This window comes from Neurospora tetrasperma (genome assembly GCF_000213175.1).
Source record: "Neurospora tetrasperma FGSC 2508 unplaced genomic scaffold NEUTE1scaffold_1, whole genome shotgun sequence".
Lineage (NCBI taxonomy): Eukaryota > Fungi > Ascomycota > Sordariomycetes > Sordariales > Sordariaceae > Neurospora > Neurospora tetrasperma.
The window spans coordinates 5520179-5544096 of NW_009799099.1; the positions used below are offsets into that span (position 1 = coordinate 5520179).

Genomic DNA, 23918 nt, shown 5'->3' on the forward strand with positions numbered 1-23918 from the left:
TTTTTCTTTTTTTTTTTCTTTCCACGCTCCGCTCGATCATCCTCCTATAGCGCTAACAAAAAATAATGCAGGCCGCTCCCCCTGCCCAATGCTCAACGCCCTCGCCAACCACGGCTACCTCCCGCACTCGGGGCGCGACATCTCCCTCGCCCAACTCATGCACGGTCTACAACGAGGCATCAACCTCTCCCCCAATGCGACCTTGATCGTAGGCATCAAAGCCCTCCAAGCCAGCACCACCGGCCACTGGACGACATTCCACCTATCCGACCTCAACCAGCACGGCGTCATCGAACATGATGGGTCCCTTTCCCGCGCTGACTTGTCGGCCCCGCCCAATTTTGATAACCATACGTTTGTCCCGGAGATATGGGCCGCTACGCTGCAGGTACTGGGTGATGAGGAGAGGATTAGTATCGAGAAGGCGGCGAGGATGCGCGGTTGGAGAATTGAAGAGGGGCCGAGAGGGAATCCGAATTTCAGGATGAGTAAGGAGGATAAGAGGTTTAGTGCGATTGAGACGGCGTTGTATTTGAGGGTGTTTGGAAGGGGGACGGAGGGCGGGGCGGAGACGAGGTGGGTGAGGGTTTTGTTTGGTGAGTTTATTTCTTTCTTTCATTTTTTTTTTTTTTTTTTTTTTTTTTTTTTTTTTTTTTTTTTTTTTTTTTTTTTCGGGGGAGGATAAACAGGCGGGAAGAAAGATGGTGGTTGATGGGAGACGGTGGATGGAAAGGAGATTTTGTGGCGGTGATGCGGGTGTGAAAATCACAGCAGGGCGCTTGCGGCTGTGTGCTTTGGTGCAGTGGAACACGGCGCTAACAAATTGAACAGAAGAGGAACGACTCCCGATCGAAGAAGGGTTCAAGAGATCCGACAAACCGTTGACGATTGCCGAGGTTTTGGAGTTGCAGAGGAAGGTCGAGGCTGTCGGTGCTACTCCTGACCCGAAGTGAGTGTGAAGGACGGCTTGGTGATGGAAAACCGGTGTTCATCTTGTTGTTCATCAATTGTTGGGAGAAAGGAACTGCAGTGCGGCGTTTCATGTTGTTTGTCCGCGTGGCATCGTTCAACTGCCGCGGTAATGGATGGAGGATACATGCAAAAATTGGAGGAAAAACACGAATGACAATTAATGAAACCAGAATCTGGCATGGAAGAAAAACGCAACAAAAAAGACAAGGAGCAATTGGCGATTGTTAAACATCACAAGTGACAGAGCGAAAAATCGCAAAAAGATATTGAGACTCGGATACCGGGAGTCGAACCCGGGGCTGTTGAGAGAGCAGTCACTCCTGAGAAGTGAGAGTCAACGATGTTACCGCTACACCATACCCGATTGAACTGATATGGTCCGATGTTGTTGAATGTGGGTCCAAAGCATCTAACTATATAGGGCAATTTGTTCTAGATTGCCTGAGGGAAATTGTCTCCTTTTTCAAATTATCAGCTTGGGAAGCATCATAACAGTCACTTGCAAGTAAAACGTGTTCGAGAGTGGGAAGACTTGAATAATTATTACGGGCGCCTGAAAGTAACGTTCTCAACTTATGAGTACGACATACTTGAACCTTGTATGCCACATCAGTTGTTCCAACTCACTCGCGGCCCACGACCATGACCTTACAACAGCCATTCGTACTTACCTACCTCCTCAAACGAGGTCAGTCTTACAACCACTTACCTCACCCATCAACAAAACCTCATCCCCTCAAACTCCCTCCTCAAAACCTCCACATTCTCCACACTCCCAAACCGATCCTCAACCCTCAATCTCTCCATCTCCCCAACCAGTCTCCCCTCCTCAATCCTCTCCTCCCTCTCCATCCTCTCCAATCGTTCCCTCTCCCTCCTCTCCTTCCCCCTCCACATCTCCCTCACCGCCCACCCCTCCGTCTCCTCTCCAGCCTCCCTCCTCTCCCGCTCAAACCGTCTCGAACAGACCGGGCATATACTCTCTCCCTGAATCACACAAACCGACACCACCTCCTGCCCTAAGCGGGTAACGTCACTACGTCGGCCATACGTGTTGTAAGGACAGTCGCCACAGTCGACGCGGGGAGAATGTCGACCGCAGCAGTGAGCGGTGGCTGAGTCGAAATAATAGGACCAGGCGGGGATACGTCCGCCGTTAAGGGTGGTGAGGCGGTAAGCAGGGCAGCGGGGGTCGCCGGCGAGGGCGGAGGGGCAGAAGTGGGAGATTATGCGGCCTTGACACATTTTGGTGGTATGGTTATCTTGGGATGGATGAGGTTTACCTTGGGATGTCTGATGGTGGTTGGGAGTAGTGGTTTGTTAGTTGTGGGATGGGGTGGTTACCTTGGTTTTTGGAGTGCTCTTTTTCTCGTAAAAGCTTATTTGATGCCTTGTTGATTCAAAGACTTTTTGTTGTCGTGATGATGAGCGAGATCATTTCGAATTCTGGAATTGGGGTGACGGGGTTATTGAGTATTTATGCTTGTGTTAAAGTCACGCTGTGGGGGTTGACAACTAGACTGTTCAGGATACTGAAATGAAGCAATGATTGTTGTGTCCGAATCAGGAGAGAACACTCCCGGCGAAAGGGAACCTGTGAAGGGCATTGTTCGGCATTTTGTGTCATTCCGCCGGAAGAATGAGAGTAAACTCTTTACGAGACATTGATCATGGATATGTCCCTGACAAGGTCTGAACAATGGGGACACATCATATTGCCGTAACTTGATTATGTTGATAGCCCACGGGAATTTGAGGAACAGGGAGACAAGAACTGTCGTGAGGATCAAAAAGACATTGTTCTGGAGGCCTTTGTTCGCGGCACGTTGATGAACTACCGTGGTCAATGAAGTGTGAATCCGTACCCGCGGCGCACTGAACCATGATTAAAAGAATCTGTCCAATGACCGTTGCCCGCGGTGCAGAATTGAGATTCAAGACTTCAAGATCTGGAAGTTCCGTGCCTTCCCATCTCACAGCAATGACAATTGGATGAACAGGGAATCGATCTTAAAACCCCACTAATTCCCTTGTCCAGTTAGACGTGCCTTGCAGTGTGGGGCAGCTGCTCCTCCACCGCCTGCCTTAAGCGACAGCAGCGCACAGACCACTCCATTTTTTGTTGCAGTTTCTTTTCCATCGTCGGCGCGGCAACGTCGAAAATTATCGAAAGGCAGCAGATTGAATCTGACAACTCTCACGACAACCTCACCTTCTCCATCCCACATTACCACACACATTTTCCCGCTCGCCAGACCATACCAAATCACTCTACACACATCCACAGCTCAGACCAAACCGCCAAAATGCATTTGATGTACGTCCCCGCCAAGAACGCCGACGGCAAGCCGCTCGCGCGCCAGTACACCCTCAAGAAGGTCCTCGACGGTCAGGTCACCAAGAGCGCCCACCCCGCTCGCTTCTCTCCCGACGACAAGTGGTCTCGTCACCGCATCACTCTCCGCCGCCGTTTTGCGGTCCTTCTCGCCCAGAGTATGTATTTTTCCACCCACTCAATTGCCAGTGAAATGGAGTTGAGCAGCGGCTGACGTTCCTTTTTTTCGCTGCGAACAGAGGCTCTCAACAAGACCACCGAGTAGAGTGACCGTGGCCAGCGGGATCCATTGACCGAAATCAAGACTAAGTTCCATGTCAATGCCGCCACCCGTCTTTTGTTCGCGTCCGGCGCGAGACTCGTCGCCCCGGACGATGTCGACACCCACAACAACCTTGTTAAGATGATGGAAGACGAAAAAGACAATTTCAGGAGAAAAACCGACAACTACAAGTTCAACGTCAAGGCCGCCGTCTTCTCCTATATGTTGGACCAACACATGCTCAAGCAGGAGAACAATTTCGACAAGAAGATCAAGGCCATGCTCGAGGCCAATCACCCGGACGAGTACTATCTGGACCAGTACTACAAGATGGTCAAGAACATGGAGAACTAAGCCGTTTTCAACAAAAAGGACGGCAACGCTCGCGGTAGCTACATGAAGTAGTTGACCAACAACCTTCTCTTCTTGTCCGCCTATCTGCTGTGCTCGACCAGTTTGTTCTTGCTTCCACGACCACGACCTCGTTTTTGGCCGCTGCTCTCCTGCAGCGTTAGCATTTTATTATCCCGTTGGATCTTCAATCGAACCGATCGTTGGCAGACGGTTTTCTTCCCTACTTGCAACAATTTGGAAGTGGAAATTGGCAATCCACGACGACCGGGGGGCTTGCTTTGGTTTCAGATAATGACACACAAGACAATGATGGCAACCGACAGCAGCAGCGGCGGGATGGCAACCGACTGACTGAACTGGCTTGTTTCGGATTCTCTGGATCCCGGAGAAACACCTTTCTGATGCTTGATCTATATTGCATGTTTTTTTTTTTCTTTTCTCTTTCAGGTTTTCCAAAAAAGGAAAAGACAAGTTGGGCAGAGCTTGTCTTCTTCCTCCTCTGTGTGGCGTTTATCGGATACGGGATCTCTCCTTCAGTCTAGTCATTTGGCTAACTGGGATTTGGTTGGCGTCTTTTTGCTTGCTTCTGAGCATATAGTGTGGGAAAAACAATACCAATGACTTTCTCGATGATTTTTTTCTCGGTCCGTTGATGATACATTGGTGGTCACAGCAGACCGTCCGTCCGCTCCTCACCGTGTTCACCTTCTCCTCCTATTTCTCCAATGAACCATGCATGACTGGCGTGACCGCTCGCTCATTCTCTCTCCATGCCTTCCTTCCTCTCCCTATCCCGTAAATCCTTACTCAGCACACTACCGTTCATATCAAATGCGCGAGGCTATTGCCATCCGACTCAACAAATTCCATTCCATTCCAGTCCCGACCAACACTTACTACCTACCCACTGTACCCGGAAATACTGTACCATGCCACATATATCAACCCAGGAAGTTACAAGCAGCCAGCCAGCCCAAGTCTAGTGTCGGTATTTACTAACCTACCCCATAGGCTAATAAAATCAAAACTACTTAACAGACGACAAAGCCAGACATCTATCTCTCAACGCTGTCCGTCAGATCAAGGACATACATACATAAACCAAAGCACACTTGCTTACGAGAGTAAAGCACCGCTACGTACGTACGTACCTTAGGTAGGCAGGCAGGTAGCTGTGGTCAACAACTCTCGCTCTCGTTCTCAGTCTTTCACTTTTTTGCCGGCCGGCCGGCTGGGGGACGTGGGATTTTGGTTGGTTGGGTAGGGCTGGGCTTACGGATGGATGGATGGATGGATAGGGTAAATATGATGGTGATGGCAAATTGATGGATGTATTAGGTTAGATACCTTACCTAGGTATAGGTATATTTGGCGGATTGGCAGGTGTACTTGACAGGAGTTCTACGTGTAGCACTTTGAACGAGCCCCGGCCGTTCATGTCCTCATGAGATGACATCTTTCACGGGCTCAGAGGAATCAGAATAGAGGTAGATTCTGAGGCTGAGACTGAGGCTGAAACTGAGGCTGAGACTGACTCGAAGTACCTCTAGGGATGTGAGGACTGGATGTCGAAATAATTAGATAGGGCTTATATTATTGAAATCAGAATTGGAGATGGAGAGGATGATTGGGGTTGAAAAGGATGGTTGATGATAAGATTGAGTTCGAGGCTTGATGTTCGGGTGGATCTTTGTTCTTGGTTTCGAGAATCGGGTTCCCAGGTTTGAGGCCGTTCAGGTTCAGATTGTAGGGTTGAAGTTGAGATTGTAGGGTTGAAGTTCGGGTTCAGGTTATCCTGGAGATGAGGGCAGTAGACAGACGATTCGATGCATTCATAAGGCAGTTAGTGTCATCATTCGTAGGGCATGGGCACAGTTCCGGGGATTTGCACAGGCACAGGCGCAAGGAGCTGTTGAAATAGCATTGTTGTACCATGATGTATCACCGTAGATGGCTGCACGCAAGACGTTCTCAGAAAGTGTTCCTCTAAATAGACAGAAAAACAAACATATCTTTGATGAAACCTAACGCCATGACGCCATTGACAGTGACTACCAACAAAAGCAGAAATCATCCCTTTTTCCTTTCAGCCCAGATCCAGGATGCCCTCAGCATCAACCAAGCACATTAGCTAGCCACACTGGCTAACCGTTCACCTCCTCTTCTTGGCATTAACATTCCTCCCCGCTCCGACCTTGATCCTATTATTCCCCGTCCCGCCCTGCCTCTGCCCCGTCAAGATACCCGGCAAGTAATCATCATCCATCAGATCCCTATACCGCGTCCTCTTCTCCTCCTCCGTCCTCCTGATATACTCCTTTTGATCCTCGGCGAGAATCAGTTCCTTACCCCAACCTCCCTTTCCACCACCTTTCACATTCTGGTTCTTCCCGCTCGCCGTACCGTGCGTCGGCTTAGGGATGCTGTAAACATTTCCGCGGTTGTTGAACTGGAAGTTCTTCTTGAGGTGCAAAGTAAAGTTGCCGGCGGCGTCCGTAGTGCAAGAAACGCGGGTGAGCGTGGGTTGGCCGCAAGAAGGGCAGAATTGCTTGGTGGTGTCCTTGCACACTTTCCAGCAGCCGTGGCAGCGGAGGACCCAGGTCTTGAGAACGGTGATGCGCGCAAAGGCGGAGTCGAGAAGGTTCAGGTTGATGCGCAGGGAGACGTTGCGCATGGCCATGTCGGAGGTGATGAGGGCTGCCTGGAGCGTTTTTTGGAGGGGCTCGGGGGCGACGTGGGCGGATTCGCGGGCTTGGACCTTTTTGATGTTTGTGGGGGCTGCAGCAAGCTTGTTAGCAACTGGTGGTAGGGGGCAAAAGAGTTTGGGGAGATAAAGAGGGGACTTACTGATCCATTCGCCGTCGTCGTCGGAGGCTTCGCCATCGTTCTCCTCCTCTTCTTCCTCCTCTTCCTCGGGAGCAGGTGTTGTCTCCTGCTCTTGGCTTCCAATGTCCAGCTTCTCGAGCTGCTCCTCCACTTGCTTCACCTCCTCGGTCTTCTCCTCCGTTACGGGAGCAGCGTCGTTCTTCTCCTCGGTTGTGGCCTCCTTCTCTTCGCCCTCCTTAGCCGGTGGCGCACCATTGACCGACTTCTGCCCGGGCTCCTTCCTCAACCGCCAATCACCACCGTTCCTCTCGCACTCAAGATCATACGTTAAAGCGATCAAGTGGATATCGGGCTTGGAAAGGACCATAAGATCACCGGTGCGGCGGGCAAAGTCGGTGACGAACTTGATGGACTCCGGGCGGGGGGTGCGGAACTTGAGGAAGGGCATGAGGGTGGTTTGGAATCGGAGTCGAGTGGCCTCATCGCGAATTTCTGATACGACCGAGGGAATGGTGTAGAGCTCCTCGGCTTGGGCGATAAGAGTAGAGACGCTGGGGTCGTTCTTGATGATGACGTTGGCGTCGATGACGAGGGAGTGAACGGGCTTCGTAGTCGTCGAGGTAGCGGCAGCGGGCGCTGTGGTGGTGGTGGGGGCGGGGTTCTGCTGGCTTTGCGCCGAGGGTTCGGCGACGGCGGGAGCATCCATGTTGGCGGTGGTGCGAATGACGACTGGGATCGTGATACTGTTGAGTGGATTGAAGTGGCCGATGCGATCAGATGTCAGTACTATCATGCAGTGTTGTTGGTTGGAGAGATGGAATGCGGTCGCCAAAATTCAGGCGGAATCTGGTGGCAGAATTTTCTCTGCTATCGATTGCTGAATTCAGTTGCTTGTGTCAGACGTGAAATCAATGGACGCTTAGAAGACTCGATGATTGGACAATTTGAAGAAACAAAAACCCCACTTTGAATTCTTGGCATTCCAGGTTTACACTACACTAAACATTCTCCCCTGGGCGCTACTCTACTCTGACACAGTAGCGTATTGTACGTTAAAGTTTCAGTGAGCTTCAATGCTACAGCGGTACTCTTTCCGAGCCCACAACGTTTTCCCGTCCATGGCCGGCTTCCGATCCTTCATCTAACCGACATCTCGCCTATCGTCCGTTTGTTTATTACCGTCGGATCTCTGTGCCGTCACTCACTCTCTCCTTTCCTCTTGTCGTTGTATGTTTTGCAGGCACAAGCAGTGAATTTCTTGCATACCCGGGACTTTTACCCCCCGTCTACCCTCTACACTTACATTTCTCAACCCAGACCGCAACTTCAACTTCTTGTTTCAACCACATCAACTCATCTCTCATCTCATCTTGTTACTATGTACCCCTGACTGAACACTATCATCAAAAAGGGAAAAAGCTTCGCCCAACGGTTTGGTTTGGATCTTTGCTAGCAAGGATACAACGTGTTGTCTTTGCATGGTCACATCTTGAAGAGCCTCCCGTCCGGACTTTCTTTGTCCAGGCAACCATGTGGAAGGGCGGTGATCATCATCCCGTTTTTCTGGAGTATCAGTGCGCATCTTTTCTGAGTGCAGGAACTCTCATGCGCGTCATCGAAAGCCGAACTCCAGCTCGATCTCGTCGTCTTCCCCACGTGGTGGTGGCTCCTAGGCGATCGTCATTTGTCCCAAGGAGCAAATAAGAATGCCCGCTCCCTACAGTACCAGGAATCCCCAGTGCTCAAATATGACAATCTTCCGTATTCCTCTCAACTAAACCCACCCAGATGGCGGAAATTGGCCCGCCTGAATGGCCTCACTGGTTAGCCAAGCGAGCCACTACGGGTTTGCCTCCCCATCTCTTGCTACACACGATTAAACCGAAGAGCCGAGTCATGCATGTGCATTCCTTTTTTAAACTTTGCCTAGTGTACAACTTGAATATCTGCCTTATATCTCCATGCCCTTGGGTCCATACCGTCAGATCAACGCATCATGTAACCTTTACTCGCCTCTCCCCACAAGCCAGACCTCCCCAGGGTCCAGCTTCGTGATTCCGTTCCTTTGGGCTGGCCGTCTCTTTTTCACCCATTACAACCGCAAGCTTCACAGTCATGAATCAACCACCCATTGAGGATATACGACGACAAAATGCCTTCATCATTGTCTCGGCCGTCATGATAGTCGTGGCCCGTTAGTGACCCTATCGCCCTTGGCTATCTATTATTTCCTGAAGAGGTCCTGACTGGCTCCAGTGCTGTTCGTCATCCTTCGGTGCGTCAGCAGGTTCATCCTTATCCGAAATCCTGGCCCAGATGACTACTTTATCATTGCTGCTATGGTGGGTTGTTGACACTTCTTGTGAGGGAACGTATTGGAGACTGACTGATGTTCGCAGACCCTCACTCTTGGTTATCTCGTCAATGTCATCCTCGCTGCGCAGAATGGCATCGGGCTGCCAATGTCGACGCTCACTATGCAAAACATGGTCAACTTCCTCAAAATCGTTCTCGCCATTGAAGTCATGTACTATGTCAACGTCTTTTGCATCAAGGTGTCCATTCTCTTTACCTACATCCGATTCGGTAAGTCAGCCCGGCTCAGCACCCGTCGTATACCTGACTAACCGTTTCCCAGCCGTGACACGCACTTTTCGTAATCTTTGCATAGGAACCATCGTCTTGCACGTTGTTTTCGTTCTTGTTTGCATCTTCACCACTCTGGGACAATGTCAACCTATTCACAAGTTTTGGGACATTACCGGCACTGTTAAAGGCACCTGCATCAATACAACCGCTTTCTTTTACTGTGAGAATTCTTCTGCCCCTTTTCCTCTACCCATACTGACACCACCCACAGTCACCTCCAGCTTCAACATCGTCACCGACATCTGGATCCTCCTCCTCCCCATCTCCACCCTCCGCGAAATTCACCGCCCACCACGCGAAAAGGTCGCTCTCTTCCTCATCTTCGGCGTCGGTACCTTCGCCACCATCGCCTCCATCGTCCGCCTGCACACCATCTACACCTACACCCTAGCCACAGACCCGTTCCACGAGGGAACCAAAGTCAACCTATGGTCGGTGATCGAGGTGACCATCGCCATTTCGTGCGCCAGTGTCAGCGCGTTAAAGCCCATGTTTAGCAGACGGCAGAGGAGGCTCACCCTGGGAGCAATCGGAGGAAGGAGTGGTGGTCATGGCTACCGAGCCTACGGGACAGGGACATTTACTGGTACCAATAACACGGGGAACGGGACTGGAGCAGGGAGTAGGAGTACAGGCACGTGGGCCCTGGCGAAGAATAAGGGGATTAACAACGGACTGGGCACACAATCTAGCGAAATCGGATTACATGACGAAGACATGGAGGATATTGAGCTACAGAGGCTTGGCTCACATGCAGAAACTCTTGTCGACGATCAGGTCCAGGCAGAGAGCCAAAAAGAGGGGGAGAAGGAGTTCAACCGCCACTGGTCGCAACACTCGTCATCAGCTCAGTCAAGACAGCAACAACAACACGCCCGACAACAATCCACCTCCTCAGGGGCATTCATCTCCCCCGCCTCCCCAAAAGGCCACCGAAATAACCTCTCACCACCAACAACAACAACGACAACACCCGACAATAGCGCCTCCTCCTCCCTCTCCCCCAATCCAAATCCAACGACCAAAACCAGCAGCCATCACCCTCAACAACCAAACCCGCCCCTTTTCCTTCCCTCCACCACTATCACCGAACCAGATCGCAGGCCACATGGGATTGAAATACCCGGGATACCAGGGACCTGCTAGTCAGCAGCAACAGCAGCAGCAGCAGCAGCAATACGGCGGCGGCGGTGCTAGCACTAGGGGAAGGGAGAGGGGAATGTCGGAGACTGCCTCTACTACCTCTACCTCTAGGCAGATGACGATGATGGGAGGCGTACAGAGTCAGGGTCAGGGACAGGGTCTGGATGGTGGGACTTGGGCGGGACTTCAGGGAGAGGTGGTCAGTACAGGTACTGGACCGCGGGACGGTACACCTACTAGGCCGCCGATAGGGCCGAGGGCGAGTACGTTTGGGGAGTAAATATACTACTTAATGAGTGCCTGCTGAGGTGGAAGGCATGCCGCTTAATACTAATACATGGTAGTTGACAGCCATCTACCAGAAGGCTGTTAGCTGACCATCAGGAGGGGGGGGGGAGGAGAATGTTACGATTTTAATATAATAGTGTGTCTATACCCTAGAGGTAGGTACCTAGACAATAATACAGCCGCTGGTCGGGATGAGATCTACCTCTATTTGTGTAATGTCTATTAGTTCAATAAAAGGCAAGTTTGCTTACCTACCTACCTCTTGCCATCTTGTACGGTAATACTACCTAGGTATGTTGCTTCCCAGCCATTTGCTGGTCCTTGTATGGCCGCGTGGTTCATGATACTTCTAGGTGGCCGGCCGGGCAAGACTGGTAAGCTTTATACCAGAGTTTCACCCCAGCCTCGGTCGAACAGCTACCTAGGTACCTAGAATCTTGAATCCTGGACTAGACGTTCTCTGCAGCGACGAGGAGGCCGCCGTTTGTTTAGAGACTAGAGGTAGGTAGAGGTAGGTAGTATAAGTTCGCGCAGACGACCTGGATGGATGTCAACAAGCGGGCAGCATTTCGTGGCCAGCGCCAGGCATTCTCCTGGAACGCTGCAGACGGGGAAGTCTTTTTGGAGACGAAACTTCGACTTCCAGTGCAAGCGCGGAAGCTTTTAGCTTCAGGGAACCTGATGGGTTGCAAAGGTGGTGGTCGAGTGTCCCGGTTTTGCCGGTCAAGATGCTTCAAGCTCACGTCAAACTTGTGGTCCTCTGAGCTCCAAGAGCTCATCCTAATCGCCCTTCGTGTGTCTTCCGGAATCTCTCTACGTGTTCCCACTCTTCATTACTGGTTTTTGTATCTTCGGTCGGTTGATCGTGGCCCTCGGTCGGTGGTCGGCAGGTACATACAAAGCTCGAGAATGTTCGGGGCAGCGGCATCGCGAGCTCGCTGGAGGTTGGGAAGGCTGGCTGGGTGGAAGGACCTGAAGAGGAAAGAAGTTAGCCATTAGCTTGACCAAGCTTAACGGGAAGTGCTTGCTTGTTCATACCTCTACTCTAGAACCTTGGGGAGAAGGAATCTTTGTCTCTTAATACGGACAAGCATTTGGGTATCCTGATTCACTTGTGCTTCTCAGGTGCTTCGCTGGGAATGCCCGACTTCCATTGACATCAACATGCATCTTGGCGGGAAACTCTCCAGTGCATGAGGGTACAGGCAGGCAGAGAGTACATCACGATTGGATGGAAAAGGCATGTGCTCTAATGTAGAGGTACATTTTCTACCTCTGCATGTATCAAGCCCACATTGCTTCCCGGGCAACAGCGCCTCCCAACACATACAGGTACAAAGGATACAGCCCTCCAAGAGATGATACAGGAACTTCAACAAGAGACCCAACCCCGCTCATTTTACACCACCACTAACATCGCCAAAAGAGAGTATTAAGCTAATGTCCGTCCCTTTCCACCACTGCTGCTGGCATTCAACAGCCGTTGGTCTCCCAAGTTCACCGCAAAACAAAAGCCGGGCTTGGAGCCCAGGATGCCCTCCATTGTATGCAAGTCATCACACAACCCCTAGAGACGAGAGCACTGTTTGTGCCTCCTCGTTGAATAGAAGAAAAAGGGGCCGGGTGATGTGGTCGGATCTCGGGATGTGGTCTGCTTCTGGGTTGGCTTACCAACGCTATGTCGGTTTAACTCCAGCTTGGATGTTCTCCTTGTCGTGGTTAGGACCCTTGGTGCCACTACGGTGGTTGGTGGAGACGACTGTAGTGCCTGGGAATTGAATCCAGGGCTTTGTTGTTGCCGTCGTCGTTGGTGGTAGTCGTAGTGGTAGTGGTGGTGGTGGTGGTGACGATGCTTCAGGGACTGCCATGATGTTCCGTTAGCTCGTGAACTCCTTGGCTGGTAGATGGGTTGAAGGTAGACTCACCATGGAAGTTGCCCCGTGAGGTACACCACACTTCCTGAGCGAGTAGCACTCCCCGAGTTTGAACACGTGCTTGTGGCACTTGTCGGTCGCCCGCAAAGGCGACTGTGAGACAGCGCTTACATTCTATCGAAACGGAGTAATGGAATCAGACATAGTCCGGGTAATGTCAACAACAAAAGGAAGGTTTGGGGATCACGTGATACCGAGGAGAGCGGCATGGACAAAAAGTGGAGGGAAAGCAAGGAACGCATCATCTTTGAGACTCTTCTCTTTCGCTTGGAGGTTGAGTTGCTGTACACTCCTTTGTCGTGCCCATGCCAGGTCGCGAGAGCATTATGAGGCTGGAAACAGTGCCGACTGAGAATGAGGGCGCTGGTAGAATTGGGACAGAGGTTACCTCTATGAGATCAAAAGAAGGGGACCTACATTCTTTTTTCGCGATGGAGATTGGAATCCATGATTTGTGTGTGGTCTGAGTGACTGTGGATGGCCAAAGACCTCTGAAATGCTGTATGTAACAAGCAAGAAGAGGAAAGGGAGTGTCTTGAGGGGAAGATAGAGGGTGAGGAAGAGAGGCGACTTGAGAGAAGCTTGAGGGGCGGATGGGATCGAAGATCGATCTTGCCAGCAAGAAGGCAGCGTTGTCGTCTCGTCTGAAGCTCCTTCCTTCCTTCAATCTTGCATGCCGCCTGACAAACTCGGAGTGTAGGTACCAACTCCTCACGCGGGGAGGATCATCTCCGGTCGGGGCACATTACTGCGGGACATGATTGAGTAGATCGGTCAAAAGGACTCGTCAATATGGACTACAACCTGACCATAGGATCCTATCAAACTTCGACGACGGATTTCCAACATGTCGAAAACCACTTCTCCAAATTTTCCTGATCCAAATAGCTCTTCTCCCGGTTGAGATAGGGGGCTCCCCAAGCTGGTCCACTTGGATTTGTCCCGGGCGGATGTGCCCTACACACAACCCACTGAAACTAGATGGAAGCATAGTGTGACACAGATAAGGGTGAATGAAGTACCAAGTACATCAGCTGGGTATGTCATTACCGAGACGAATCTTTCGTGCGATTTCCCCGCTTGGCTGGGCAATAAAGTTCTCCCCATCCCCCACGAAATTTCTTCCTTCTTCCTCCTCCTTTCATCATCTTCATCTTCAATTCAACATGCCACAAGCAGAAGGGCACACACTCAAGACCGAGGATGCCGCCAGGATGTGCACCCAGACCGTCCTTACCACCTCCTGCGGCAAATGCGGCTCCCCGTGTCCAACATTACCCCCAGTACAACGGGGACCGGCTTGTCTTCTCCTGCTTCTTCGTTAGTAATCATTTTCCTTGTTCTCTTCCAAGTCCTCACCGCTGCCTCATCACAGAGCCTTGCTCGAGTACTTGACTAACCTGATCGTGCCCCTGGTTAGATCAGAAGCGGGGAAGACAAGAAGAACATTCAGGCTGCGAAGGAGACTCGCCGTCTGGCGTCCTCATCTAGCCTCAGGATGCGTGACCGTCCATCCTCCTGTCGTAAGCATTTCCACACTGCTTTCTATTTCGTCCTCCCTTCCTCTCTTCCCTTCCTTTTTGACCTTTTTTTCACGTCAGCAAGTTTCAACGCCGACATATCGTCGAGTACCAGCACGCGTTCCTCAAGACAAACGCCTCCCAGATGGGGCAGGCCAAACAATTGGCGGTGGCGGGATCAAGGGAGCAATCGCTTGTTGGTGTGGCCGGCGCATAGCCAAGCTTCAAGTTGGTAAGTATCTTCATCCGTGGCCAGACACGGTCCTCTTACCACCAAGCTCCTGGAGGCATCCAGCTAACTGTCCGGAAACGACAGGCCGCCTCATTGTCCAGGCCCAAGAGGGGCCCCTCAACGCTGGTCCCTGGTCCTGTACCCAGCCTCGCCTCGAGACTCTTCTCTCTGCTGGTGTGACCGGGGGCCGGCGCATTGTCTTGTTGGTGTGGCCGGCGCATTGTCTTGTTGGTGTGGCCGGCGCATTGTCTTGTTGGGTGGCCGGTGTATTGTTCTGTTGGCGTGGCTGGTGTATCGTCTTGTTGGGTTGGCCGGTGTGATGTCTTAATGTTAGTTGGGGGGCTGAGAAGAGGTGTGTACTTGTACTGTAGTCTCTCTCTTTCTCTTTCTCTTTCTCTTTCTCCTCTCTCTCTCTCTCTCTTTCTCTTTCTCTTTCTCCTCTCTCTCTCTTTCTCTCTCTCTTTCTCTCTCTTTTTCTGGCAGAGGTGGGAGGGCGACGACGGAAGATGGGCTTGATTCTGTACTAATAGTAGAAGGGGTGAAACGGAAATCAGAGTAGTCTAGAAGCCTGGAAGAGAGTGCCGGTGAATGGGTGCCAAAGAATATACACAGAAAACCTTTTTTCCACCTCTTGCTCACCGTGATTATTGTGTTCATTGTGGTGTGATGCCGAACACTTCACAACATGTTAGGACGAGCTTTCCATTCACTATGCCGTCGGTTTTGATCTCGGCAGACATCACCTCTACCGTGGAACCAAGCAGAAAACTCAAGCAACCTGGAACTCTTCGTGATTGTATACCACGTGCAGAAAGGACAACATCGCCGACACAAAACATGACGCTGGTCTGGTCTTCGGTCTTCAGCTTGCACCCAAGGCGCCTCACAACCTCAAGACAGGAACATTGCATGTGTTCCTAGCACCAGAGCGATCGCGATCATTGGTTTCCAAAGACAAAGTCCAGTCTTCACGACACAAAACAAGTTCTAATAAATCGCCTTTTGTGGAGGGCCACCTTTGAACTTCTTAACATGGCACTCGAGGACACTTGCAGGTTGTAATCGGGCACTCTTCAGGATCAGACGCTGATCGATGACATTTCCAATCACGGAGTCCGGTCCAGTCTTGCGAATCTATTACAAAGTGGAAGTTACGGGTGCTTGAAAGTCTTACGCCTGCTCCAACCGATTGAACTTCCAATAATGCAGCCTGGAGGCTCCATGACTCAGTCTTGGTCAAATCCGACAGAATCTTCTGGGTTCCCGGCCTTTCATGGGCGGTTTCTCAACAGAGAGTGCTCAGGTACCGGGCACAGTCATGCCCTGAAGGACAGAAGGAACTCTTGACTCTTCTTCTAGTCTTTCTATTGCTTGACCGTCAGGCCGCTACCGCATGACGAGCACCTCTTTGGTTACCTCTAGTACCTCTAGCGGCAGGAAGCCATCTTTCTCCAACGGTGGCAATCACGAGAAGAGATTTTTCTGAGTGGCACGAGGAACAAGTCGGCAGTCTGCAGCTCATTGAGGCAATGACTGATGAAGGAACGTTAAGAGGGCAGGAACACCTCCCCTCTGCAGTTGAACCATGGCCAGCCTTGAGACCTACGTAACGGGATGCACAAGTGTCTGGTCAAGTGTCCGTGTGATCGCAGAGTTCAACAGTCCTCGGAAGGAAGTGCACCTTCCCACCTTGTGAAGATCTGGGGCATGTACCGGAGGAAAACCTGCGAGATTGTGGCTAGTAGGTAGCCCCTCTGAATCCCATCATCGGCGATCGCGGGAGGAAAGCCATGTTAGGCAGTCACCCTTGATGACGAAGGAACAACGAGACAACAATAAGACCTGTTGCGGTGATCTTAAACCGTGAGCCAGTTGATCATTGAACACTGCACAGTGTTTTCACCTTTCTATGCGATGGAAACTCACCTATGGTCTCCTTTTCGGAGTCCTAAGAGTCCGGAAACCAACGGCACCTCCAGTGAGGAGGGCAGTATGAGAGACTGCAAAGTGCCACTTTAGTGTGCCCACAGAAGAAGAAAGAAGGAGCTCTGGATACAGCCTGCCATCTTGTGCAGCTAATTACCTCTAGATACCTCTAGCCAGTACCTTGAGGGCCATCTTATGTCCCAGCCTTCCTCACGAGTCACGATTCACAGCCTGCTTCAAGAGGCGCGCCTTCCCGTCTAAGCAAAAAACGGGAGCAGAAGTTACGAGATTGCGGTCAGCAGTCAGGAGTCCAGACAGTGCAAAATCTTGACACTTTGTGGGAGCGTGGAAGGTTCTTCGGTTATTACGCACAGATACCTCTAACTGGACAATTCCAGGAAAGAAGAACCCCCGGGGATCTGAAGCTGCAGTGCTTGCTCCGTCATGCGGCTGGCGGGTTAGCCAGTACAGTAGAGGTAGAGGTATCTTGCGAATCACGACATAGCAGCACTCCCGATCCACAAACTGTCTCAACCTTTTAGGGGCGTGCCTTCCATTCATGGCTAAAAGACACGGAGCCGAGCTTCAGGCTACGAGATTGCTCCAAGGTCATAGAGGTACCCAGTATGGGCAGCCGCGGGGTGATTGGAGTCTGGACTCTGGTAGCCCCGGCTGCTTGACTGCCAGGCAGGCCCGCGCTTTAGGAACGCGACTTCCATCCCGTCTCGAGAGACGTCCAAGTGGACAGCCTACAGTGTCTTCAGTATTTAACGCGAACTTCTTCCTGAATTGTGAAAATTTTCTGAGCGCCCAACCAATTCACGAGTTCTCTCAAGCACTCTCCTCACATCCTCGTTCGTACCCCGAATCATCCTTCATCCACAACCTTCTCGACGTCTAACCTTTTACTGATATTGTCGTTTTCAGCAGAGGTTTTGTACTTTGGAGAACGCATCTCCCAAGAAATAAACTGCTTCCAGATCGCCACCGCCCGCCCACGAGTTGGTTTCCCTACCTGCCGCGTACGCTTCTGGCTTGCAGCTTCTAACATGCTGGGGAATACCAGACTCAAGATGAGTCAAGCAAGAAGGCTGAGCGAACGACAGTACCATGCGTTGCCCATAGACTGGTGAGTGACTTTCTTCTTATTGACAGTGGCCTCATTCCCCCTGACTTGTCCGTTATTCTCGGTTCAAGTTCCCAAGGGGACGCCAACATACCTCGCACAAAAGAAAAGACACTGGCACCAGTGGATCAGCCTTTGAGCCAGGCCTTCCATCCAAAAAAACACACACACACACGCGCGCGCGCGCCCGTGGTGCATGTTAAATCATCCACATGATCGCTAGTAAAGCTCAACTCACTTACATTTCCATCAATCCAGTGACGAACCCGGCACCCCGCCCAAGTCCCTCGGCCAGAAACTCACTGGCAAGCAGGAAGAGCAGCTGGAGAGCTCGGTCCGGCAACTGGCAGAGAAGATAGTGGTGGACCAGTGGAAGGCCAAGAAGAAGAAGGAGGAGGAGGAAGCGGCCGCGGCCAAGGCCGCCCAAGGAACGTGGGTTGACGATATGGGTGTGGACTAAGGGCATTCAAAGAGATGCAGGAACATGCCGAGATGCTGCAGAACGAGGCCAAACGTTCCGGGTTTTCTTGTTGTTTTCGCGTGGGTGGTGGCTGGAATCGAATTCCATGCCTACAAGTATGACGAGGCACAGGGGATGGTTCAAGGAAAATGCCCAACTACGGGCCGCAAAGGAAGTCCCGAGAGGGATGACCGTTGGTGTCTGTGTGGAAGTGTGATGAAGCGAGTGGTTACGAGGGTGGTTTAAGGAAATGCCCAACTACGGGCTGGCATCAAAGGAGTACTGAGAGGAATAACCGTTGGTGTCTGTGTGGAAGTGTGTTGAAGTGAAGCGAGTGATTACGAGGGTAAACGAGAGTGGTGGTGAACTTGTTGATTGAGGAAGAGGAAGGAGTGAAAGAGAAAGTGGGAGATTTCCTTCGATAGATGTATATACCGTAGCGGGAATATAGGAAGCGTAACAAGTGTTCTATGTATGAAACTATCTTTGACAGTCTGAAAGCAGTTCGCATGTTTCTGTGACGTGGGAGAGTAAAAGAGACCATCATATGCCCTTACAGATCCAAAACAACGGTTCATTGTGCTGTCTCCGCTGATCTGGCGGCTTGAAATGCTCCTCGGACAAAGTCGTCAAAGACTGCAGTGTTGACTGGCGAGGGAAGGCAAGCAGGAGTAGCTGGTCACAAAATGAGATGCAATATCTTGGTCGGAATCGATGCCTCTATCATGCACCATGCCCATCTCCCATCCGTCAACATGTCTTCCCGTATATCCACGTAAACCGGAAAGAAAGACTCCACCCAGCCTACCTCTACCCAAGCCAACAAGAAAAGAACCAAAAGGCTGGAAAAATAGAAGAAAAAGATGCAAAAATGATGATGTTGTCCCAGATTGCAATGCTGGGAACATCGGGAATTGAGCCCGACGTGGGGGTCGAACCCACAACCTTGAGATTAAGAGTCTCACGCTCTACCGATTGAGCTAGCCGGGCAGCTGTTGCAAGCTGCCTTGTGTTGTTGAAGGGAAGGGATAGGATCTGGGCTTATGAGTGCGTGGATTTGCAGTGGCAATGTTTGGAAAAGGTTTTTTTCGGTGGTGGATTGTGAATTTGTGATGCCGGGCGGTCCATGTTGGGATGCCCTGGTGTCTGGTGTTGTGGGTCGGGCGGGGTGGGGACGATTCATGTCAGGGAGGGAAGGGTAGGGGTGTTTAGAGGACTTTGGGGGGAGAGGGAAGGGACATAAGGAGGGGTTAGGGTCGGTGAGGGCCTAAGGGGGGTTGTTGGAGGAAGAGAAGGAAGAAGATGTATGGGGAGGACACTCGGTGGTGGGAATACAAAGGGGGCAATGGATCGTGTTGGAAGTTTACATGTGCTAATGTGGGAATCGGTGAGAAGGAGATGGATGTTGAAAGATGTGTCGAAGTTCTCTGAGCATGCAGTATCACGTATATTAGCACAATAGAAGTGAGAATGCTTGAATTGGTTAAAGAAGAAGAAAAGAAAGGAATAGAAGTGGTGGAAGAAGACACCGTTTATACCTTATACATGGCTTTGGGAACGTGTTTGGATCGAAATACAATGCAGGAATTGTTAATACATGCCACGGATGTCCGACAAGATGTTAGATATTATGTGCGTGATTCGTTATTGGAAATATGTACTTGTACTTCTCCGTCCTTCGATCGTGTTTTCATGCCATCCATAAGTCGTAAAAGCCAATCTTCCCCTTCATGTCGTTTCTTCCTCCGTCATATATGTACAGCCATATTAGATCCACCATGCTTTTAGGTAGCCTATTCTTCCTCCCCTGATCTTCTCGATCATGCCCAGATGCTTCAAGCAGCACACAAATCCAACACCACATCCCCCGCGCTCCCACACACCTTGGTCTGGCTTCCCGCCGGCTGCGTTCCCTCCGCCCACTCAATCGCCCCACAGCTTCCGGTGCCCTTGCCCGTCACCGTGACCTTATGTCCCTTGAACGCGTCCCCAAAGACACTGCTCAAATCATACCAGACGTTGCTGCCGTCCAGCGAATACGCAAGGATGAGCTCGGGCGCGCCCGTGTACAGGCCGTCGGATGTGGTGGTGATCTTGAGCGCTTTGCCGCCCGTCACGGGGTCCTTGACGAATTCCTCGCTGTAGGTGCCGTTGGTGGCGGCGAGGGCGACGGGCGCCGAGACGGAGGAGCCCACGGACCAGAGGGTCACGGGGATGGAGCAGTGGTTGAGGACGGTGGCTTTGCCGACTGCTCTGGGAATGACAGCGCCGAGGGCTGGGACCACGGCCGCGGTGGCGAGGGCGAGGAGGGTGGTGAGTTGCATTTTTAGTTTGGTTGAGTGTGTTGTTGTTGGTGGAGGATAGGTAAAGAGTTGTCTTTGGCTTTTGGTCTTTGGAGGGTGAAACTTGTTTGTTTGTATGGTTGAATGATGGTGATGATGAGATGGAAGAAACAGGAGGTAACTCGAGGAGCTTGCTGGATTCTTATATACACTGAAGAACTCCAGATCGACATCATCGACTTGGCTGACAACAATGTTCCCACCGCAGATATTCCGCTTCCCACCGCATCAGATCCAAAACGGGAAATGGTTACATCCCATCCATCCACTCTTGCCTCGAAATAGCATCCATCTCGTGGAGATGTCAGATGGCCGAGGCGGAGTATGTGTGGACGGTGAGATACCCCGGACACACTTACACCACGAGTGTCTGAATTCAGTAATTTTCACACCACCTGGATAGGTACCAAGCCTCAACACGAGGTACCCGCAATTTACTGACGTGGTACACTGCTGACTGGCTTCAACGTTGGTAGGCTTTCTTTTTCAGCTCGTACTATACCTGGAGGTGCTTGGCCAAGGACCCCAAGGGTCTCCACGATCGAAGATCTCTCTCCTTCCAAGACATCAGACCGGCTGTCGGCAGCGTGGAAGCACAGGTTTGTTCCAGCCTTTTAACAATGCAAATGCAAGGGTCCATTAGTCCGTGATTGGGTCGGATGGTAGAGGTAGGTATGCAGTCGAAAGTCGTCGAAGCCTTGGATTGTTAGCTAGAGTACCTGTAGACTTGTCGTCCCAGACGACGTCGTCCAAACCGCCAGTGTTGCCGAAACCACCTAGTCATAAGACACAAGGCATCAACGGCAGATACGATATTGCTTTTCCATTAACTCCAATACCACCTTGATCGAGTCGAGTTCACCTCAGCTCAGCAATACGAATAATGTCGGTCGGTGATGGTGGTGGTATAGTCGGACGTCCATGTCACCACATATGATATCATTTCCCCATTCGCCAATGCCGCCAAGCAAAAAGCCAAGTCAAGCCCACCATGGAGCCGCAGTCTCACCGTTCCCGTTGCTTCCGCAGCCGGCGATCTCTGCGCCTCCATTTGCTGACATCCGCCTGGGCAGTCCACTAACATCGTATTCGAAGGGGTCCGGAAATGCGGGGAAGACATACGGAAAGAAGGTGTGGGTGGGATCGCTTTCTGCTGCTTTTGATGGCTGCCTGTGCGCCAAAATAGGTAGGTAATGCAAGGCGCCGGATCGTATGTACAATGGCGCGGTTGTATCACAGGGCTGGCTGGTTGAGGGTCAGGCCAGGCGCCTCAACGGTCAATTGGTGTGTAGGTGCAATATGGAAATACCGACTTCTCGTGATTTTTTTTTTTTTGTTGGGGGGCACAGGTTTCCATACTTGGATTCCTCCTGTCTTGCAAAGGTCGCGAAAGGATACCTAAAATATGTCTACCTCTACACACGTTAGTTCCCTTCCCTTTACGACATAGAGAAAAAGAAAAAAGAAGAAAAAAAGAAACAAGTCCCTGGAAGACATTGATTGTTCAAAGGTCCGGCAACTTACTTCCGGGCCAAGCCATAGCTGACATGATTCCAGATGTCGATCTCTCATCCGGTTTACATACGGCTCCTCGACACGGGTATACGCCCAATGAGGCGAAATCGGGCCCAGGGTCCGTAGAGGTAGTTGTAGGTACCGTACCTTTTACGAACACCGCGCCGAGACCGCCGGACAAACTCTGGTGTCTTTTGTTCGGACCGGTCTTTATCGTTTTCAGCTCGGGTCGAATCAGGTTAAAGTCTCGCATCGTTTACCTCGATTCGGACACTGCTACCTATCTTATGTCAGTAAGTTAGTCCGTATCTGCCTCGGTCGTGCTAGTTCTTACCTCTACTCAACCCACGTGGTATAATGATACGTTACAGCTGATCTTTTGCTTCTTCCGCTTTTGTGTACTCCCATGTACAGTAGTTGAGCATCGTCGACTGCCTAATGTGGGTGTTTGAACGGATTATCTAGCGATTCGGTCCCTGGGTAGGTAGGTACCTAGAGGTAGTCTCCAACTCCAAATTGCATCTACTAATCCATCTCATGACCATCACGGCCGCCAGGCAGGCGGCTTCCATATTGCACATAAAGTGGATTCCAAACTTGTCACTCCTCGTATATGCAGGCTTACTGCGTACACCTAAGTGGACGTATTGGGTCTTGGGAGGGGGATTCCGGTGGAAAAGGAAAGAGTTCGCGATGTAACCTTCTTCTCCAAATACATGTACATCCTCCACTACGGGACTCGGTGGGCGGGCGGGATTATCATCATGACCACCCTGACGTCAATCCGGGTTTGGTGGGGCACCACTCACTGATCGGACGTGTTGGCTGGAGCGTGTGATGGAGCCGGCCGGTGGTGAAGAGCCGCATGTATGCATACATGCCTTTCGTCGATTGATTGATTGATTGATTGATTGATTTGGTTTTGATTGCGAGGGTGGTACAGTTGGTGGTTCCAAAAAAAAATAAAAAAATAAAAAAATAAAAAAATAAAAATAAAAAAGAAGAGAGAGAAGCAGTACACTCAAACAAATTGACCACTCTTTTGGTGAGCCCGTGTGTAGTAGCCCTCCTTGAAACTATACAGCTATATGGGTGGGCGGACTAAGGAAAAGCAGAGCGAGCGTCTTTTCGTATTAATTTTGCGTTGCTCACCAGCTGAATTGAAAAATGAATGTCTGGATTGATCAGTCGACCTGATGATGATCTTGGTTGACCGAATGTTGGTCGGTTCGCAACATGTCATGTTGGTCAGCTTCGCCAGCGGTTGGTTGGTTGTTGGTTGTTGGTTGGTCACTTGGCGCCGCCCGCCGTCCGTTGTGCAGAGTAAGTGACCGTTTTGTACCGCAAACCTACTGTGTAACAGAATCAATCGACCGCCGAGCGGTGTGGGTGGCCCGTGCTCGTGCTGCCAAGACTTGAAGGGTTGGCGGACCATTGCCCGACCTAGGTACAATTCAATTCCCATGTCATCCACCACCTGCTACGTCCAATCCATTTGGTAGGGGAAAAGGCGGGGATAAGAGTATAGAATGAAAAAGATAAAGAAAAATTTCAGTCGAGAACGTCGACGAGAAGAGACCATTGGACAATCCCCTACCAGCATTTGCTGTCTGCGGGCTGCGATGTAAGTCAACGCCAACCTACCTACCATAGCCACCTACCTCTAGATACCTCTACCTACCTAGCCACCTACCCATCCCGCCCTAATGCTACATCGAGCAACCAAGATTCCAACAACACTATGACCTCCATGATCTCTCTCTACGCAGTACCGCATAGATTCGGGGCGTTGGGTTATAGGATCCCAGGAAATCAGACATAATCTGGAAGTATACTGTACGAATATGTGCTTTTTATGCCTGGTGAAAAGAGTGGGGGGACAGCGTAAGAGCCCGGAGCACTGTAAATTCGATTCTTCTGGTGCCCTGTCTTTTCTTCCTATTTTCTCAAGAGAGCTGGAAGGTGAGGACATCAGAATCACCGTCTTGCATGGAAATTTGGGTGGGCATAAATGTTGCATCATGCTTGCAGACC

General features: G+C 51.0%; 7 protein-coding genes across 7 annotated transcripts in view; 4 read left to right on the forward strand and 3 right to left on the reverse strand.

Moving 5' to 3' along the window:
- NEUTE1DRAFT_77622 (uncharacterized protein) overlaps positions 1-1241 on the forward strand; it is a gene marked incomplete at both ends in the record, with an annotated part of 2343 nt that extends 1102 nt beyond the window's left edge. The window contains 2 exons of the mRNA XM_009850267.1: positions 72-596; positions 832-1241. Of these exons, the coding sequence (XP_009848569.1) occupies positions 72-596; positions 832-953 (647 nt within the window). The remainder of the gene's footprint in view (positions 1-71; positions 597-831) is intronic.
- Positions 1242-1489: 248 nt separating this feature from the next.
- NEUTE1DRAFT_58942 (uncharacterized protein) lies at positions 1490-2217 on the reverse strand (the record flags this gene model as incomplete). The annotated part of the gene is made up of 1 exon (XM_009849092.1): positions 1490-2217. The coding sequence occupies one exon, from the start codon at positions 2215-2217 to the stop codon at positions 1690-1692; it is 528 nt and encodes a 175-aa protein (XP_009847394.1).
- Positions 2218-3153: 936 nt separating this feature from the next.
- Positions 3154-4363, forward strand: NEUTE1DRAFT_120477 (uncharacterized protein; the record flags this gene model as incomplete). Its single annotated transcript, XM_009850268.1, has 2 exons — positions 3154-3449; positions 3612-4363. The coding sequence occupies 2 exons, from the start codon at positions 3279-3281 to the stop codon at positions 3921-3923; spliced, it is 483 nt and encodes a 160-aa protein (XP_009848570.1).
- Positions 4364-5922: 1559 nt separating this feature from the next.
- On the reverse strand, positions 5923-7516 carry NEUTE1DRAFT_128109 (uncharacterized protein; the record flags this gene model as incomplete). The annotated part of the gene is made up of 2 exons (XM_009850269.1): positions 5923-6701; positions 6771-7516. 2 exons carry the CDS (start codon positions 7453-7455, stop codon positions 6076-6078), a joined length of 1311 nt encoding a protein of 436 aa, XP_009848571.1.
- A 1572-nt stretch (positions 7517-9088) lies between these two features.
- Positions 9089-10821, forward strand: NEUTE1DRAFT_98643 (uncharacterized protein; the record flags this gene model as incomplete). Its single annotated transcript, XM_009850270.1, has 4 exons — positions 9089-9091; positions 9149-9335; positions 9421-10175; positions 10327-10821. 4 exons carry the CDS (start codon positions 9089-9091, stop codon positions 10819-10821), a joined length of 1440 nt encoding a protein of 479 aa, XP_009848572.1.
- A 6693-nt stretch (positions 10822-17514) lies between these two features.
- On the forward strand, positions 17515-18027 carry NEUTE1DRAFT_36905 (uncharacterized protein; the record flags this gene model as incomplete). Its single annotated transcript, XM_009848873.1, has 2 exons — positions 17515-17570; positions 17826-18027. 2 exons carry the CDS (start codon positions 17515-17517, stop codon positions 18025-18027), a joined length of 258 nt encoding a protein of 85 aa, XP_009847175.1.
- Positions 18028-19486: 1459 nt separating this feature from the next.
- On the reverse strand, positions 19487-20468 carry NEUTE1DRAFT_116147 (uncharacterized protein; the record flags this gene model as incomplete). The annotated part of the gene is made up of 1 exon (XM_009850271.1): positions 19487-20468. One exon carries the CDS (start codon positions 20349-20351, stop codon positions 19863-19865), a length of 489 nt encoding a protein of 162 aa, XP_009848573.1.
- Between the last annotated feature and the right edge of the window lie 3450 nt (positions 20469-23918).